We start from the raw sequence: 20686 nt of genomic DNA, 5'->3' as shown, positions 1-20686 counted from the left end.
TTGGTTTACTTTTCACATCATTCTTTCTCATTATCTAAAAGGAAGGATTGCCAGAGCGACTGCTTGTTATTCATAAAGAGGTGCCACACACGCTGCGAAGGCCAAGATTACAGGCTCATGTTTTACAATGAGTGCAGTGGCGGCCAGTAAATTTTAAACTGGTGTGAACAACACCAAGTTACTGAGCAAAAGAAAATAATGGTTCGCAGATGGCCTGGTTTACGCTAAATATTTATTGATTTAATATAATGAGAAAACCCCAGATTGACTGCGATGCGAAAGAATTGACTTCCTGCTCATCTGGAATACACTGTCCCTCCTGCTCTTACCACCACCTTTTTTATTCCGAAATGTGAGGTGGTGTACCTTCTGGGGTGCAGTTGTACGTTTTGCTCATCTGATACGGTACATTTCAGTGTCTGAAAAAGCCCTCGATAGGTATCACCGCTTTGCGTAGAAAGTGGAAGAGCACTTTTGACAAAGGCAGTGTATCTTCAGACAGTCCACTATCCTGCGCACTCAACAGTGCCTGTGTCGTAGACTGCGTTTCTACTAACAATACTCTGTACAGCACACAATCAACGGTGCCTGGGACATAGACAGTGTATCTCCAGACAATCCTCTGTAGAGCACAGAGTCACAAGGCTCCTGCTTTGACAAGAGTTCTGATCGGAGGCAGTCTCACAACTGTCGATGATGAACGGGATTCTTTGGAGAAAACACTGCTTACCTCCTTGTCTTGATGCCAGACAGCATCAACCAGCTCTGTGTGCCGGTGCAGCTTGGGTTAGGTGATCATTTTGTGGGCTGCCTAAACTGCAAGGTGTGCTTCCGCCTTCTCCTTGTTCCACTCTGCCATAATCCCCAGTAGGGCTGTGCTGTGATGCTTCATTCCAGAGATGCACAGTTGAGTGCGATACTAATGTTTGGTGCTGTCCATTGATGCTGCCCTAACCATATACACTTCTCAGGTTCACTGCAGGTGATGAACAAAACCAGGAACCTCATGGAGCAAGGGGGAGCTCACTTCACCAATGCCTTTGTAACAACTCCAATGTGCTGTCCTTCACGGTCTTCTATGCTCACTGGGAAATATGTCCACAATCACAACACGTACACCAACAATGAGAACTGCTCCTCGCCCTCCTGGCAGGCCACACACGAGCCCCGCACCTTCGCTGTCTATCTGAACAACACCGGCTACAGAACAGGTTAGTAATATTAGTCGATGCTCTTCCAGTGCCGGGCAGCTCTCGCTCTTAATGACTTAATCACAACTGGTGCTGAAAAGTACTGATGGACAGTGGGCATATTGGGTATGTCAATCTTGTTTTCGTGGAAATGAAATGGAATACACAGTGTTGTGCTTTACCTGCCATGTTGGGCAAGTGAAATTTCAGACTCAGCCAAACTGACAACAGATATTTCCTCTCAAGGAGGCAATTTTGTGTTTCGATGTTTCCCCTTGAATCTCCTGAAAGTGTGTATTTCTGCAGCGGGCAATGCCACAGGTACCGGTCGCCTTTTTCCACCTCAGTCCAACAGCCATTCTTTAAGGGGAGAAGCAAATTGCTGTGTGAAAATTTGCTGCTGCGTTTGCGTACAAAGATACACCCTCACTACACTTTACAGTGAATCCTGTGAAGTGCTTTGACATGTCCTGATGTGAAAGGCGCTGTATCAAATATAAAGATTATAGATGGTGAAAGCGAGTTTCTTGCTCTTCAGGGCCCTCTCCCACTCCCCTCTCATGAGCAGCTATATATGTAGTGTTGCATTGGAGCCTGGGAGGAGATCGCCTAACTACCTTTTCAGCAAAAGAACAATGTAAATGGGGATCTATAGAGTTACTGTACGTTCCATACTTCCTTATACAGAAGTAAAGGAGGAAATATAAGAATGTGTCTGATCAGAACTTTAGAGGCAGTTCACAAGAGGTCTGACTCACACAGACAAGTGTCAGAAAGGATTGTGATTCAGAGGCTGGAAATGTGAAGCCAGGAACCATTTGGTAGCATTATTTCCCATTGACTTAGAATTGGTGGGGGGTGGGGGGCTGAAGAATTACCCCCATTGACTTCCAATAGGGAACCGCTTTCCCTACAGAAGAATAGGAACTTTGTCTCTCGCAGACTATCGGTGGACAGAAGTGCTATGTGAACACCATGCTCATAATAAATCTGGTTTCTAAAGATTCATTCTTACACCTAAATACTTTTTCCTCATTCCTTTATTAAATTAATTATTCTTCCTTTTCGAATCACATCCTTGATGCTGTTTCGAGTGCTGCAAGATATGTTTTGAATTCTCTCAGTTCATTTTTTCCTCCTTTGTAATTATTTGATTCAAACACATTGCCTTCATATTAAAGGAGTAAGATACTCTACTGAATTGTGCTGCAAAGCTGAATATTAGACCATTTGTCACTTACGTATGTTGCTTGTCACAATGCCTTTGTTGGAGAGATTGAAATGGTGGAAGAAATGTGTATGTTCAAAATAATACATCTGACAGTTTTGCTAAAAGAATACCATTGCCCGTTCTATTTGAGCATTGAGTGACACATTTTAATGCAGGAGAGAACCACAAGAGTGCAAACCATAAAAGAACTAAAGGCATTTCTGCATGAATATTCAATAAAGAGCAGTAACATGGAGGCCATTAACTACTGTCCGGATTTAGGTGTTGAAGCAACGCACGGGTTGTCATAGAAAATTAATATTAGTGACATTGGACGTGAAGTTAATGGGGCTTTGGGATTTACACAAAGAAACATTTACCAGGCATCAACTGAAGTGAAGCAATTAGCATACTGCACACTGGTTAGAGCTCATTTAGAGTGCGCCAGCACAGACTGGGATCCGTGAAGGGCAGCACAAATATATTAACTTGACAATGTACAAAGGAGATTCATTGCAAGGGATTATTCGGGTTACAGTAGTGTCAGTGAAGCCTGATGGGAACCACTATGGGAAAAAAAAGTTAGCACTATATTCCAATTCTAAAGTACACTCAAACCAGTCAAGAACCATAGATCCCACAAAGTCCATATTAGAATTGGTGCATTCAGTGTAGGTTTTTTTTCCCAAGATTAGGGCCCAAGTGCAATACATTATCATGGGATGTGGTTTCAGGCAAATTCTTTTGAAGATTTCTAGTTAAAATCTCAGTGATTGTACAGTGAGCATTGAATGGTTCTGGCAGCTCAGTCTTGCCTGGCTCCTGTATTCATTCCCTTATGCTTGCTGTGAATGGCTTTGAGCCCCAGGAGCGAAGATGTCAGCAAAGGGTTGCTGTGATCACTTGTAGAATTGAGAGATGCAGAGACAAAATAAAGTCGCCACATGCATTAATCTGCTAGCAATACTTTACTTCAGTCAAAGATCTCACAGCATTTTCGCAGACACTAGTATGACATTATAATAACCGGATAACAGTGGAAAGTAACAACCTTCAAATTGGAGTCCTGTAGTTTAGTGATTAGAGAAATCGCCTCGCTAGCAAGAGGACCTGGGTTCGATTCGCGACAGGGCAAAACGTTGGGCAAGTTTCCTTACTCCACACGCCTCTGTTCACCTAGCAGTAAGTAGGAGCACAGGTGTTAGTCGATTGGCTGATCGCTTTTCCGGGGGTAATAATCCTTTCAATAAATAAATAATAATTTGGTCACTCAATCCGCAACTAATTGTGAGACACTGCTGTGCGCAATTGGCTGCTTTGTTTCGCCCACAAAATATGCAGTCAATTCACTTTACACTATATTCTGTGAAGCACTTAGAGATGTCTTGAAAATGTGATAAGGGGCTATATCAAATGCAAGAATTATTATTATTGATTCAAAGGGGTGAAACTTCCAACATTTTGTAATCATTCCTTGTGATAATTATCATAAGGCGTACATAATAAAACGTGTCAAATTTCAACCAAATAACAAACAAATAATAATAATTCCTTTGTTCCCTGTGACCCCCAATTTTATACCTGCCCTTTTCTCCTGAAGCAATCCTAAATGTTGGGGGTAAGCTTCCACCAGGAGTCCTTCACTACCTCTCAAGTCATCATTCTTCATGTAAGTTTTGACAGTGGATAACAGTAGGCGAATTGACCACACATACACATTCTCTGGGGGGAGCACTGGCTAGCAACCAGATCAGGAGCATTGGCTTATTTGTCTCTGTAGCCCATGGATATTGGGGGCAATTGTAGCACCCTCACTGAGGTCAGTTTTACGTGGATTTACATAGACAAGCAAACAGCTACTCAGCCCAACCAGTCCATGCCAGTGTTTGTACGCCAAATGAGTCTCCACCAATTCCTTACTCTCTCCTATTCCGTTCTATTCCCCTTTCCTTTATTTGAAGGACTAACTTCCTCTTGAATGCATCTATTCTTTCTGATTCAATCACAGCTTTGGGCAGTGAGTTGCACTCTCACTACCCTCTACGCGAAGTAATGACTGAACCTGGGACCCTCATGCTCTGTATAATCAGTACTACATCAGAGCTTCCATAAGTCAAGGAGCGAGTAACTTTTATTTCATTGATGTGTTGCTTTTAATAAGTATTTTGAGTTATTGCGTTTGTGTTTACTTGCTTCTCTATCATATATTGTAACATTTTAATTATATCCTCACTTAGATATTTGTTTGTTTTGTTTTAACATTGCTTTCTTGGTCAGTACTGCTGCCAGCCATTAGAGAGTGCAAAGGGGCAACCTCTGGATTGGTCTGTAGTATTTCTCCCTCCTTAGCTGCAAGGAAATGGCGAGCTTGGGGCCAGTGCCTGGCACTGAGAGTATCACTGTTTAAAACAAGAGGACAAAGGTTTAGAGATACAAAGGGAAATTTCAGGGGAATTAACAACTGGAACAGGTTGCCAGGAAGGGTGGCTGAGGCACTAAAAAATAGCTTAATGTGTGATTGGGAGACATTAGGGTGGGTTTGAAGGTTGAGATCTGATGGCCTTCTTCATCGAAACCAATCTTGTGATCCTGTGATGCTAGGAACTCCCATGGTGGGCAATTGCAGCACTCATCCATTACGTGAGATAGGGCTGTGGATTACTAATGCCAATCAATCCATCCGGTCTTTTAACACTTACAAAGAATTGCTCTGCAAAGTCTTAAAAAGTACTCCATCGCAATGAAGCATTGGATTCACAGCAAGAAGAATGATCTTTAAATCCCGGTCTTTAGCCTCTGGAATTCTATTCCCCAATCACTCCGCCTTGCCCCCTCCTTAGCCTCCTTCAAGTCCCGCCTCAAAACCCTCCTTATCGACCATACCATCGGTCACCCCTCTTCCCCTCCCCTCCCTTCTCCCTCCCTGACCCCAGCTCGGGTCTGAAATGCTGTACACTGTCCAGAGCCTTGGGACGTCCTCCCGCCTTGTTCTTGTTGTTGTTTACCATCCTCTAATTCGACCCACCTCCTTAAATGGATAAATTAAGCTGTTCTTGACTCAGCCGCTAGATGGAGTCTGTGACCTCTCAGGAGACCCATTTATTAGGTTCCTGCGAAACCCACCTTGTCTATGCTTTCGGTCACCTCAGCTCAGACTCCCATTCAGCTGTGGGAAGTGCGTTGAGATGTCCTTCGGACGTGAAAGTCGCTCCGTAAATGTAGATTGTTGTTCTTATTTTTCTGTGTATTCCCTGTGTTCTAGTTGTTGTAGGAGTGAATTTCACTTTAAACTGGTGCATTTGACATGACCTCTATTTTGCTTCCCTTCCCAGCGTTCTTTGGGAAGTACCTCAATGAATATAATGGCAGTTACATCCCCCCTGGATGGCGAGAGTGGGTCGGACTTATAAAAAATTCCCGGTTCTATAACTACACCCTCAGTAGGAATGGCTTGAAGGAGAAGCACGGGTTTGACTATTCCAAGGTATTGGTTTCATTTCTCTGATAAATGTTGCCTTTGTTAACATGTCAATGTTATTTGGACTAAATACAATGTGAAACCTTCCCTCTCACCACAAGCCAGCCATAAATTCCCATTGGAAATACCGTACATGGAAATCGTTGAATTTTCCAGGTTGGACAAAGGTTAAATTGAGGATCATCTAAACAGCCTATGAATAATGCAAGTGTGTGAGGGCTTCTTAACCATTATTAGAAAATGTTTTCGAAATGACAACCATTTTTGGAAAGCAATTAAGATTTAATTGAAACCATTTGTTTTGCTCCCGGTGGCTCTCTGCATTTGCCTTTGCTGTCAACGAGAGAAAGAGCTTCAATGTCTTTCAATGTGAGTCTCTAGTTTATAAGTGCTCCCAGAACAGCACTTCCACAAACAGGGGCTCTCTCTTCGTAGCGATTTCCATTTAGTTGTTGGGGAATTATTTTTTTTTGTTAGTTGTTGACTGCGGAGAGTCAGTTGCAATAGCCGTGTCGGACATATGGGACTGATACAGAGCTCACTTGGTTGCTTCCACAGGGCAAGGGTTCCTATCCGCAAAGGTGACCTCTTCCCTACAGAGAGCTGCTGTCCTCTGCAGAACAGCTAATACTAGCAATTCAAGGTCTCATCCATATTCAGCACACGTCCTCCAAACGTAATATTTGGGAAAGTTTAGGGTTTCATTTAAAATATTTTTCTTACATTGCAAGTAGCGTTTCCTGATGGCAATCAGGCGTACCAGACACCATCACCTCCTCTAGGATTGCCAGGGCCACGCATTAGACTGCTGTTTAGTGGCAAACTGGCTTAACATTGACTTTCTGCCTCTTCCCCAACAACAACAATTTACATTTATACAGCACCTTTCACATCAGGAGGCTGTCTCAAAGCGCTTCACACAACTGACTGGAAGCCTCATTTGGTGATGGGGGGAGCTGATAAAGGTGCAGGGATAAGGGGTCTGAAGGTGCAGTCAAAATGAAAGAGCTTCAGCTGGATTTTAAAGGGAGTGAGGTCGAGATAGAGCGACTCTGGGATGGAGTTCCAGAGAGCGGAGGTAGAATGGCTGGAAGACCGGCCACCGAAATAAAGGTGTAACTTTCCAACATTTATGAATTACATAATTAAAGGCACCTGCAATACCCTCTGCACACGTCTGATACCCATATGTTTAAACATAGCTTGCATATAGTGCACAATACACACTACTGTTTAAAGTGGACCCTCAAAAGATTCTAGAGTGCAGGAATAGTTGGAACACGCCATGTACTTGCACTTATATAAATCACTGGCTCAGTTGGTAGCACACTTGCCTTTGAGTTAGAAGGTTGTGGGTTCAAGCCCTACTTTGGAACTTTGAACTCATAGTCTTACCTGATATTCCAATTTATTATTGGAGGTGCCGTCCTTCAAATAAGATATTAAACCAGGGTCAGATCTGTCTGTTCAGGTGGATGTTAAAGATCCCAACTCACTATTCAAAAAGAGAAGGGAATTTCTCTAGGTGTCCTAACAAACATTCCACCAAATAAAATCAGTCACTCACTTCATGGCCGTTTGTGAGATATTGCTGTGTGCAAATACTAATTGCTGTATTTGCCTATAAAATCACTACACTACCACAGTCACTTCACTTTACTTTAAATCCTGTGAACCTCTTTGAGATGCTGCGACATGATAAGACACTATATCAAATGCATAGATTATTACCCCAGTGAGCTTGAACCATGCTTTGGAAGCAGCTGACATGTTTAAACCAAGATGCTATTCCAATACTTGCGTAGCTAAATGAAGCTCAAAGCCCCGAGGAAGAAAGCCCCTTTGGTTCTTGTCCTTAATGTTCCTCCAAACAATGGGCTTACATTGCTCTCTATTCAGGGTATAATTGCAGTATTAATTGCCAGATGCCCAGCGCCTGCTGAGATCTTGTGGAGGGAGAAAGGACACAGCTGGTTGGCTTGTACTAACATTGACGTGTGACCTGGAGCCCAGCCCTCTGGCAGTGCCTCTGTCGCTGTGGATGTAGAACGTGTGATTGGATATGCCCATGGTTGTCTTCCACTTGCACACATATGGGCAGTCACTACAGGAGAAGCTTTTTGAGACGTCCTCCCGATGCGAAAGTTGCTATATGTAATGTAAATTGGATCATATTCCTTCTATTCTGGGTATGATTCCCTGGTGCTTTAGCCCAGTGAAGCTGCTTTATTTGCTTAAAGCTGACAACGTGTTTCTCTGCCGGAATAGATGATTCAACACCTGTGTGATTTTCTTTTTTCAGGATTACTTCACAGACGTCATCACCAACGATAGTATCAGTTACTTCCGTATGTCCAAGAAGATCTATCCTCACAGGCCGGTACTCATGGTTATTTCCCACGCTGCGCCCCATGGACCCGAGGACTCTGCCCCCCAGTTTTCCGAACTCTTCCCCAATGCCTCACAGCACATGTGAGTAAAGCGCATTCCCTCTGGCGCTGCATTCTGAGGCATTAACTGCTGTAATTTTTGTGTTTCGCTCACAAAATCCACAGTTAATCCACTTGACAGTATATCCTGTGAAGCGCTTTGAGACGTCTCAACGATGTGATAAAGCGCTGTATCAAATGTAAGGATTATTCTTCTGATTTGCATGTGGTCACTCGTGATGTGACATTCATCCTGCAAGCAGTTAAATGTTAAAAATGTGCATACAAAACAGTCGCTACACTTTACAGTATATCCTGTGAAGGGCTTTGACATGAAAGCTGCTATACCAAATATAAGGATTATTATTATTATGTATCCTGTGCCAGTTTGTCAGTAAAGCCTTTTGGTCAAGTCAAGCCCCTGAGCCATTCAATAAAAGTTAATTTTTTCAGTCAAGGAGAGCACAGGGTGCCACCTGATGTTGTTCCTCAAATTATTTGTTAAATAAGTTAAGAAGCAGTTAAAGGAATACCGCATTTTTTACCCAAATTTACCCAATTGTTCCAATGTATTGTACCACCCAGTCCTCTTTATTTTGTGTTCTGAAACCCTACAGTTCAAACCAGCCAGCAAAAGTCTGTTTCTTCATGTGTGTGGGGGAGAGGAAAGGGTAATATTAGACTGAGATCCTTCAATCTTTCAATTATGTTTTGTCTAAATGCACATAGCTTGCAACGTCCGTTTACTTTCTAATTGAATAATAGAAAGAGAGCTAAACATTTGGCATTCTGCAACCCTTTCCGTAAGCAAGTATTTGCAATCGCTTCACTTTGAATCGAACAATATTGTCTCATCTTAGCTGAGTGTCTGCTGATGAACATGTGTGTGTGCTGACTTCTGAGGATGACAAAGGAATCTGAGGAGAGTCAGAGCATAGCTTCAAAATTCCACACATATCTGAGTCTTAATCCCGCCTTCATTCCCTAACACATCTCAATAGCTAACGATAGCTGGTATCTTTCATTTTAAATGAAAATAAAGCCAGCTGCAATTGTGCTGTCAAGTGTAGTGACTGTATTTCATAGGTGAATATGGCAGGCAAATTGCGTGTAGCAACGTCCCACAAACAGTTACGAAGCGGCTGTTAAACTGACATGTGGACGTCGAACTTCACCAGAATGCTACATAGAGACGTTATCGTTCACATCCTCGAAGCCCTTCTGGTTATACAATACACTACAATTCACATTTATATAGTGGCTTTTGCAAGACAGCTGGGAGTTGTGTTTCACCACATTGCCCTGTGAGCGGGAAGGATTCAGAGCCACAGTAGCAAAATAGAGAGGTCCACAGACAATGCTGGCTTGTGGTTTCCTATGCATTGTACAATGGTTAAACAATGCTGTGGCAGCCTCATGTGAATAAGGTACCTGAGGTTGGCCCTGGCCTTGAAGAGCAAAAGTGTAACAGGATTATCGGCAAATTCAATTTGAATCCTTCCGGAGTCATCTAACGATTCAAATTGCATTTGTGCTCCAGAGCTACGAGTCCAACATGGTAGACGTTGTGTGCATTTTATTATCTCTAGGGGACAAGTTAAATTGAGCACAGAAAGAGACAGCTGGGATACAATAGGGCAGAATACATCTGATAAGAATGGAAAGCTAATGGGAGTGCCTACAATCTGAAAATAATTTCTCCCTTCCCCCATGTATCCCATCAGACCTACTTTTTTTTCCTGTTTCCCGGAAAGCGGAGTCGAGACCTGTATCCCGCTTTCTTCCCACACGTTCTCTGTTACAGACTCTATTCACCGCGCTGACCCCAGAGTTTTTCCAACCTCAAAAGTCTCCTGCTTCTTCATAGAGCTGAGGTTTATTAAGTGTGGAATTTTAATGCAAGAATATGTAATTGATAGTGTTACCCCGAGTTTCCGAAAGGATCCAAAGTGCCTCCCTCAATATTCCTCTGAAACATGAACACTCCCCCGCCAAAATTCCATGGTTACCAGCCTTGCATCGCACAAATATTACCAATAATATATTGGCACTTTGTTTAAGCCTGTCAGATGTTTTATTAATGAGAAACCAGGGGTTACAGCTCAGGAGAGACTTCATGTCATGTCACCCAGGCGCACAATGCTACAACCCAAACCGCACAAAGAGTGACTGCAGGATCTAAAGAGCCCGCAGCACATCCCCCCTCGGTCCTCCCTGAGCTGAGTTGGAAGTCAAAAGCCTTTTCTATGGATCTGACAGGTCGGCATACACTGTTACACCAGGCGGACTGGTGCTGCTAAGCTCCTTTTACTCAAAGGGTATGAGGAGGTGTCAGGTAGGGCTCCTTTCTGGCCGATGTAGGTGACCCCAAAAATTCCGAGCATCTTTGTATCAAAATGTGCCTCGGTTTCACAATCGGGTTTGATGGGCTCTTTTGTGCCTAGTATTATACGAGGGGACTGCTTGGGTCAGGAGTTCAGTCCACTGACAAAGATGAAGATGGAACGAGGGCAAAAAGGAGTTTTGCTTCAATCAACTGTTGAATAGTTGGTTTCTATAGTAAAAAAAACATTACTGGTCTGTTAGGATTAGAGGAGTGCACTGCCTTAGCAAAATATTGGAAACAGCCTGTAAAAACATTGGCATCTCCGCTTTCTTGAGGTACAGTGACTTTAGCTTGGTTACCAAGGAGACCTCAGCTTTCCTTGGATAGTAGACTCTGAATGTGATTGTTAAACTGGGCAATGATTGTTGCACTGCGCCCACAAAGTAATACCAATCTGCAATTGTCAGCTTGGTTATAAACCGAGATCCTGTCTGCCTATTCAGGTGGATGTCAAAGGTCTATTGCCTATTTGAAAACACAGATGGTGAGTTTCTCCCAGTGCCCTGCCCAGGAATCCTCCAGGTTCATTGATTATTTGTGGCACATTTTGCAAGTCAAATAAATGGGTGCTGGGTTTGCCAACACTGACCGTTAGTAAATGAAAGAAAAACCAGAACAATGAATGAAACTTGCGGCAGGCAACAAGTGGGGTAGAATTTCATCCAGGTCTAGATTTACTCTTATTAACATAGTGTTAGGTCTAGATTTATTCTATTTCAGAGTGTGCAGAATTTGGCAAATTGCTGAATTCAGTTTTGACTTTGAAGCCCATTTTCCGGAGTTCTTAAAAGAAATTTACAGACAACCGGGTTCAAAATTCAAAGTATTTACGAATTTGACCAATTCTGGATGCTCTGAAATGCTACATTAATAGAGTCAATCTAGACCCCAAGGTAATTTCCACCCAAAGATCAGATCAATCAATACATATGATTTCCTAAAGTAGAAGAGAGTTTGACTGTACTGCTATAATTATAATCCTTTCATTTGATATTGTGCCCTTGATGTCAGTATGAGGTCTCAAAAGCAGCTCCGATAATTTACTGCAGTGAGTGTATTGTGTAGTGCAGTGTCTATATATTTTGTAGATAAACATGGCAGTCAATTTGCACTCAATGTCTCGCAAGTATTCATGAAGTGAAAGATCATTTTTTTTCCTCTGGGGGATTGAAGGACACAAGCAAAAACTTTCTCTTTTCAAATAGTGCCATTGTTTTTTTAACATCCACCTGAACAGACAGACAGGAACTTGGCTTAATGTCTCATCTAAAGGACGTCATCTCCAACAAATTCTACCCCACCCCCGCACTGAAATTGGAGTGTCAATCTTTGCAATGAGCTGAAAGTTCTAATGTGGGTCTTGAACCCACACAACCTTTTGACTCGGAGGTGAGAGTGCTATCTACTGAGCCAGGCTGACACCTGCTGTTTGTATAGTGCAACTCCTGCAAGTGAACTGTGTTGCCAGAGTGGAGGTACTGACAGTCAGGCTGCTTTCCCCATTTCTTCCACTTCCACTTTCGCAGAGCAATGCTCTGCAATTCCGACACACGCTCCACTTGAGTATAAGAAAGGATTGGATGAGCTGGGACTGTTTTCCCTAAAACAGAGTTAAGAGGTCACCAAATAGAAGCTTTTAAAAAGAATGAGAGATTTTGATATATTAAACAGGAAGAAATTATTGCCACTGGGCAGTGAGGCAGTAACTAAAGCACGTATTGCGGCTACAGTAATTTTACATTTATGCCCTGCCTTTCACGTCCGGCTAAACATAATAATAATAATAAATAATAATCCTTGCATTTGATATAGCACTTTTCACGTCTTCGAGACGTCTCAAAGTGCTTCACAGAATATACTGTAAAGTTAATTGACTGTATATTTGTGGGCGAAACGAGGCAGCCACTTGTGCAAAGCAGTGAATGTCCCACAAACAGTCGTGGATTGAGTGACCAAATTATTATTATATTTTAAGGATTATTATCCCCTTTGACATCTTTGACATCTCAAAGTGCTTCACAGAATCAGATGAGAGCCCGAGCTGGGGTGGGAGGAGGGGAGGGGTTGTTATTTACCAAAAGAACAAAGAGAGAGGCCAGAATGCTGTTGCAAAGAGAATTGTTGGAATGTCATATCCCGATCTGGAACCATAGTTGAGATAGAATCTTTATTCACTTTAAAGAGGGACCGAGGTAAATATTTGAAAACAAGAAATATAAAAAGAGTACATAGAGAAGACAGATGACTGGGATCAGCACAGTCACAAATTGCTGAATGGCCTCCTTCCGTGTGCTGTAGCTTTCTCTTATCCCTATGTGCATCTTGGGCACATAAGGCATAACATAAGTGGGTCACAAACGCACATGACCTTTAGAATTTCATTTATAATGGACCAATATCATTACTGCAACCCTGTAGGTATGAAAGCACTGCTTTATGTTTGACATTAAGAAATTGCTCTCCTTGAGTGTATCAAGTGCCAATCATTAACTTCCAACGAAATGTTTCTTTCCGTTATAAATGTCAAATCCCATTTATATTCCAGTTTTGGTGATTGGCATGAGAAAGAGAGAGCCCTCTGTGTGGAGTCACTGAAGTAGTTGAGGTAGATCATTGTCTCACTCCACATCGCATTATATAAAGTACCCGATCGTCAGAATACAAATCACAGATATGCATGGAGTGTCTTGTCACCTTTGGGCTTGTATGTGACCTTGTGGCTGTGTCTCTCAGGCTGACACTGGATTGTATAGACATCTAACCCTTCTTTTTAAGACCGTGCTCATGACAAAATGCTTATGTATGTCACAGAATGAAGGGAGCCTGGTGTTGGAAGGATTAATGGATTAGACAACTTTTCATGTGTTAAAGGCTGCAAGTAAAAATTGGTCAAATTAGGTTGCTAATGGGATTAAAATTCCTTTGCCTTTTATCAGGAAATATACTTTGGCTTCATGGATCCCCATTACAGTAGTCAGTAGTTACCAAAGCAGAGGCTTATACTTGTTGTGTAAAGTGGAAACAGTAAACATTCCACCCTGCATTTCTCCACTCCTCCTAACCACTTGAGGCGTACCAAATTATTCTACTGTGTGATCTTAAAGGCACCATGAAAGTAAGTAATTCTTTAAAGTGCTATTTAATTAACTTCACCAGGCTTAAATAACCAATGGGTGAAAACTCTGAGAAAGTGCTTTGAGATGTTTTGATGTGGTAAGGCGTTATAGCAAATGCAAGGACTATTATTATTATTATATCAAGGATTAATATAATAAGTACTCCCAAGATGTCCTCCCGATGTGAAAGCCACTATTTTAATATAAATTGTATTGTTGTATCAATTGCAAAGATTATTGTTATATGAAGGATGAAAGATCATATCAAACACAAGGATTATTGGGTGCCATAGTTTATGATTATATTCCTCCTTCAAAACTCAAAAAATCATGATGTCAATTCAATTCTTGTAGCTCAGTGGTTAGAGCACTTGCCTCGCAAATGAGAGAACCTGGGTTTGATTCCCGGTCAGGTTGAAACGTTGGCCAAGTTTCCCTACTGCACACACCTCTGTTTACCTAGCAGTAAGTAGGAACCCAGTTGTTAGTCAATTGGCGAATTGCTTTTCCGGGCGTAATAATTCCTTCCAAAAAAATAAATAATAATAAATTGGTCGCTAAAAAGTCACAAAAGTCACAAGTCGACGACTGTTTGTGAGATACAGCTGTGTCCAATTGGCTGCTGCATTTCGCTCACAAAGTATACAGTCAATTCACTTTACAGTATAATCTGTGAGGCGCTTTGAAACGCCTCGAAGATGAGATGTATCAAATGCAAGGATTATTATTATTATAATTCGAAAGGAGTCTATTTCCTGGAAGTGGGTGTGCTGCCACCCAGTGGTCATTATAACCAGTTTCAATTACATAGAATTACATAGAACATTACAACACACAAACAGGCCATTCATCCCAACTAGTCTGTACTGATGTTTATACTCTACACGAGCCTCCACCCCTCCTAATATTCCCTTTTCACTCGTTTGATTTAATCCCTCCTGAATACCTATACTACCGTCCTCCCATCACTGCATCAAGCTATTTTTAAGTGAATCCTGTGTCCTGGCTTCAACCACTCTTACCGGCAACCTGTTCCAATAGCTAAATACCTTCCAGGTAAAGGAAAAGTTTCCTTATGCCTGTCCTGAAATTGCTCTTTACATACTCATGTCTTCTTATTCTACTGTTTTACTGACTTAAAAATAAGCAAACTTTATCCCTGCATTGTAAGCCGTGTTGAGAAAATACTGAAATCATTTTGAACAAAATTTGGAAACAAGAAACATTTTGTAAAAAAAAACTGTAGAGAGATGCTCTTACCATTTCCATTAGTAAAACTGGCAGCCAGCAAAGAGCAGAACAAAATGTCCGCTGTGACCAGGTGCAGACCATCACGTTTTGTTGCTCTATTTATTTTGTGTTGTGTCTGATCCATTGGTTGCATTCTAAAACTCAGTTAAATGCATTGAGCCGAATCTCAGTGCTTGGTATAGAGTGTAAAAGGTGCCAACTCTGTCTTTCTGCCTCCACCCTCAACTGAAGGACCACTACTGTCCTGACAGACTGCCTGTTGGACATCAAGTCCTGGATGAGGGCAAATTTCCTACATTTGAATGTGAACAAGACTGAGGCCCTCCTGATTGGCTCACGCCATCGCCTCAGCACCTCAGGCTCTGGCAACATCAACCTCCATGGTTACACACTACAACTCACCAGCCAGTCAGGAACCTAGGTGTCTTGTCCGACTCTCAACTGTCTTTTCTCCCCCACATCCAAGCCATGACCCGCTCTGCCTTCCCTCACCTCTGTAACATCGCCCAACTCCCCCACTACCTCACCCCTCAGGCCGCTGAAACTCTTGTTCATCTTCAGGCTCGACTATGCAAACGCCCTGCTTGTCGGCCTTCCCAACTCCTCCCTCCACAGGCTGCAGATAATCTAGAACTCTGCAGTCCGTGTCCTCTCCCGCACCAAACTCCGTGACCCCATCTCCCCCACTCTTGCCTGACTCCACTGGCTCCCTATCCTTCAGAGGATCCAGTTCAAGATCCTGGTCCTCACCTACAAAGCCCTCCATGGCCTCGCCCCACCCTACCTTTGCGACCTCCTAACCCCCTACCAACCCGCCCGTTCCCTCTGCTCAGCCGGCTCTGGCCTGCTCCATGTCCCCCGACCCACCCGCCCCACCATTGGCAGGAGAGCCTTCAGCCACTCTGCTCCCAACCTCTGGAATTCCATCCCCCACTCACTCCGCCTCGACCCCTCCTTAGCCTCCTTCAAGTCCTGCCTCAAGACTCTCCTCTTCAACCATGCCATCAGCCACCCCCCTTCTCCTCCCCTCCCTTCTCCGCCCCTGAGCCCATCTCAGGTCTGAAATGCTGTTCTCTGTCCAGCGCCTTGGGACGTCCTCCCAACGTGAAAGACGCTATACAAATGTAATCTTGTTGTTGTTGTTATACTGCATGTCTTCCAAGCGCCCCAAGATGTTACTCCGCGTGAAGGGTGCTATATACATGCAAGTTGTTGTCGTTGTCTGAGTATATCATTAATCATACAATACAGTAAGTTAAGCAGTCGTTTGTGCAGTCAGTGGTTGCTGTGCAAATTACCAACACTGCTGTGTTTAAATATTTAAAAGGGTACTACTTTTTGAAAGTGGTTGGCAAACCATTCTTTTTTTAAATTGAGGAGAAGAGAGCTATGGGTCATTTTTATCGCCAGGAGCAGGGATTCTTCCCACTCAGCTCCTGTTGTGCCTGGAAACCAAAGCCCTAACAGATCCTTGCTGGACAAGCAATGGGAAAACTTACCATACAGTGCTCTCAATGGCAAACTGTGCAGTTTTTAACCTAATTAGACACCATCAGTACCTGAATGAACACTCTGAGGTCCCCAAGCCTTGACTGTTGCCAACCTGCCGACTGCTCTCAGGAATTACCTAAGCAGGGTGCATCCCTCCGGAGAGAGAGTGGACACACCATCCAAGACACAAGGACATTTCTAAAATAGGAGATGGCACAGGATATTACAGTGACATGTAGTAATTGTGTATTTGCAATGGACCACAAACAACCACCAAGTGAATGTCCAATTTTATCAGGTTTGTTGGCTGGGACACGGGTATGAATACATAGGTTCTGTACCTGTGTGAAGTGCCTTGTGACATCCTCTCAAGGTGAAAAGTGCTATGTAATTGTGAAGTGTAAATTGTACAAGCAGCAAATAACTAAAGAGGACCATGGTGCCAAATAAGTGACTCTTGTTTTTGTTATTCCTTACAGCACGCCCAGCTACAACTACGCTCCAAACATGGACAAACACTGGATCATGCAGTTCACAGGGGCAATGAGGCCTATCCATATGGAGTTCACCAATATTCTCCAGAGAAAGAGGTTGCAGACTCTGATGTCAGTGGATGACTCTGTAGCGAGAGTAAGCAGACCACACCATTGAGATTATTTATTGGATTTCTCCTTTATTTACACATTTAGCTGATAGGGTTTTTAAATATGGCCAGGCAAAGTGCTAAATACTGTGACTCCACTCCGTTAGTTGGTTCACTTGTGTGTAAGCTTCGCAAATCAGGAGGGTCCCAGGTATGGTCCCTGATATCTGCTAAGCCAGTTAATCTCTGTCACGACAGCCAGAGGTGCTGCTGTTGGCCTCAGTGCCGTTGGCTAGGGATTGGGGGAGAATTCAGCCACAGTTCCTGCTATCCAGAGACCCCTGCTGGAACTTGCGTCAATGGGTGACCTGGTGACCTACTGTGACCAAATTGCCTCTGAACCTTTACTGTTGAGGTTTCACACATGAATGATTACCATGTGGATCACATGCCTCCCAGTCCGTGTTGAACTGTACCCTTCAAGGAGAAGGAAAAATGAGTCACTCGCCTTCGGGAAGGAGGAGAAGCAAAACAAGTGAAGGAGAAAATTGTTGAGACGACAAAGAAAAAAAATGACAGTCTACGTAAGCCTCTGTTTTGTAAAGAATAATGAAAGTACTGAGCAGGAATTTTAATGAAAATATTTTGGTTGTTATTTTACAAACTATAAAGGGCTGAGCTGGTTCCAAGGTAGATGCGCTACTATGAATAAAATTAACCCTCTGGGATAGCTTTGGTAACCCGGTTCTTGAGCCAGGTGGGTCCACAATTCTCCAAGCCAGCCCTACCAGCCTGGCTCATCATTCCAACCCTTTTTTTTATTGATTCGAATAACTATGAACAAGATGAAATGGTCTTGGAAAGCTCTAACTCTCCTTTTATAGATTAAGCTGCTTTAATGACAAATCGCTATCAGTAATCCTTTCATGTCTAAGTCCTGGTTTTACACAACAGTCTGTGTAAATGTAACTTCTTTATTCAGATGCCTTCCCTTGTGACTAATATGGTTGGCTAAATTCAAGACTCTTAACTTGATTTATAATCTCTATTAAAATCAAATAATAAAAACTCCAGCAGAACAGAAAATATGTTGCGTTATTTTGGAGATCATTGTCTCACTCCACAACGCATTATGTAACATACCCGTTCGTTAGAATACAAATCACAGATATGCATGGAGTGTCTTGTCATCTCTCAGGCTGACACTGGGTTGTACAGACATCTAACCCTGTTATTCATATCTTCTTCCCATTTGGTTCCTGTTAACCAGTGCAAAGCTGAGGTTTTAGCTGATTAAACTCCAGCAATGCCCCAACGCACACTCAGGGGTCCCCAAGCCATGGCTCTTGCCTGCGCATAATAATCTCCGGGATTAGGTAAGCAGGATAAATTCACATTAAATTTCCATGCATAGGTGGCATTTCGCCCACAAAGTATACAGTCAGTTGGCTTTACAGTATATTCTGTGAAGTGCTTTCAGAAGTCTCGAAGCCGTGATAAGGTGTTATATCAAATGCAAAGATTATTATTATTATAATACATATGTAGAAGGCTCAGTCTGATACCAATACCCTTAACTAGGGTTTAAATAATAGGTTTCCGCATGTGTTACTTTTGCCTCTAGTTCAAAAGGTTTGGTTTCAAGCCTGCTTTATAAACAAAACAATCCCTATTGTGCTTCAGATCTTTCAGATGCTGACAGAGTCTGGGGAGCTGGACAACACCTATGTCATCTACACAGCAGACCACGGTTACCATATTGGGCAATTTGGACTGGTAAAGGGAAAATCGATGCCATATGACTTTGATATCCGGGTTCCTTTCTTTGTCCGTGGACCAAATGTGCAACCGGGGTCAATGTAAGGCATTCATTCTGGAACTAGCGAGTTTAATGAAATCAGTTGATGTACCACAATACGCTGTATATACTACACTCTAAACTGCTGCTTTCCACTTGCCACAAGCAGCTGTTTGATGTTTACTTTTCTCCTGATACACTGATCTCAGGGAGTAATGCATTTGGCTGTGAAATGTGTCCCCAAATAAAAACATGTTACTGGCATCTGTTTGTGAGTACGCCAGGGTGAAGCTGGCCTGTGTGCCAGCCCTAGCAATGGAGGTACCGCTCTGACAGACCGAGACCGACAAGACCTCTGGAGAGAAACTCCCACCCAGGCCTTTCATAAGATTTCAGCGTCCAAAATTTGCTGAATTGTTAAATTCAATCTTACCCTAAAGCTGGTTCTCTGTGGTTTCTTAAATGAAACTTACAGGAAAATGGCTCCCAAACTAAGGCTGTGTTTAAGAGTTTGTCAAGCTCTGGATGCTCTGAAATGCTACATATGTCGGTGGAGTTTCTCCCCAAGGGATTGTAACACTTCCCGCTATTCGAGACACTCTGCAAGAGGCTTCTCTCCAAGAGGCACACAAAAGTAACATTGACAAGATAAGACGCACCACAATTAACCAAGGACAATATAGTCAACATACCAAATACCATCCAGTTTTGGCAGCACTGGCGTACACCAAGCCAGTGAATGTAGAGCGAGTACAAAAGGAGGGAGTCAAATCAGTTTCCCCCATTCTGTGCTCTGCAACCTCACCCTCCAAACTTTGGTCTCATACAAACTGCAAACCGTTTCACCCACAAAATATACAGTCAATTCACTTTATAATATATTCTGTGAAGCGCTTTGAGATGTCTCAAACAACAACAACAACAAGATTCCATTTATAGAGCGCGTTTCACGTTGGGAGAACGTCCCAAAGCCCTGGACAGTTGGCTGTAAGTTTCTTATCAAAGACGTGATAAGAAGCTGTATTAAATATTACTATACCCCATACAAAACCATGTCTCCTGATCTCACCCTCCCTGTCACGGAGCACCTCAACAGTAAGTGTACTGGCAATCAGTGATAAACTAAGAATTACCTTCAAACACTTTCTGTGGCATCTAACTCAATCTGATGCTTCTTTATTAGATGGCTGTCAAGATCCATGTTGGGATTTTGAGCTCACTGACTGGTTCATGGGGAAACATTGCATTGTTGGCGATGTCGACCTTCAGATGAGATGTTAAACCAAGTTTCCATCTGCCTGTTCATTAAAGTTTCCATGGCACTATTTCAAAAAAGAAGGTAGTTTCTCCCCAATATCCTTGCCAAAAATTCTACTGATAAGTTAGTTGGTCATTCACCTGATGGTTCTTTGTGGGACGGTGCTGGTGCTAATGGCTGCTGCATTTGCCTTTTTAAAAAAAATTACTACACTTGAGAGTGATTACTCTTGAAGAGCTTTCAAATGTTTTGATTTGATCCAGTGCTATAAGAATGTGAGTTTCTTTAACTTACACTGATGGCTGAAAGTAGAGATGGTAAAGATTGCTACATTTAGTGATCAGTGTGTGGTTGGCCCCTATATGTGGAGCTATTATATAAGTGGAGTTCATGTTAGAGGCACAAACTTTAAAGAAAATAAACCTCTTGTGTAAAGCCACAAAAGCCTCATCCACCTGCAGTGTTCCTGAGCTTCTCAGTGCTTTGTTTTTTTGCT

The 20686-nt window shown here is 42.7% G+C and overlaps 1 protein-coding gene across 4 annotated transcripts in view; it reads left to right on the top strand.

Annotated features, from left to right (window-relative positions):
* The window catches only part of LOC103174504 (extracellular sulfatase Sulf-1), a 129078-nt gene that overhangs the window by 79101 nt on the left and 29291 nt on the right, over positions 1 to 20686 (top strand). For all 4 annotated transcript variants that reach the window (XM_007886908.2, XM_007886915.2, XM_007886918.2 and 1 more), the window contains 5 exons: positions 972 to 1211; positions 5733 to 5884; positions 8181 to 8350; positions 17031 to 17181; positions 18818 to 18993. In XM_007886908.2, the coding sequence (XP_007885099.1) occupies positions 972 to 1211; positions 5733 to 5884; positions 8181 to 8350; positions 17031 to 17181; positions 18818 to 18993 (889 nt within the window). The remainder of the gene's footprint in view (positions 1 to 971; positions 1212 to 5732; positions 5885 to 8180; positions 8351 to 17030; positions 17182 to 18817; positions 18994 to 20686) is intronic.

The sequence above is a fragment of the Callorhinchus milii genome, unplaced genomic scaffold (assembly GCF_018977255.1).
Source record: "Callorhinchus milii isolate IMCB2004 unplaced genomic scaffold, IMCB_Cmil_1.0 Scaffold2, whole genome shotgun sequence".
NCBI lineage: Eukaryota > Metazoa > Chordata > Chondrichthyes > Chimaeriformes > Callorhinchidae > Callorhinchus > Callorhinchus milii.
Note: the sequence above shows the minus strand (reverse complement) of the source record. Positions and strands in the feature narration are given on the sequence as shown.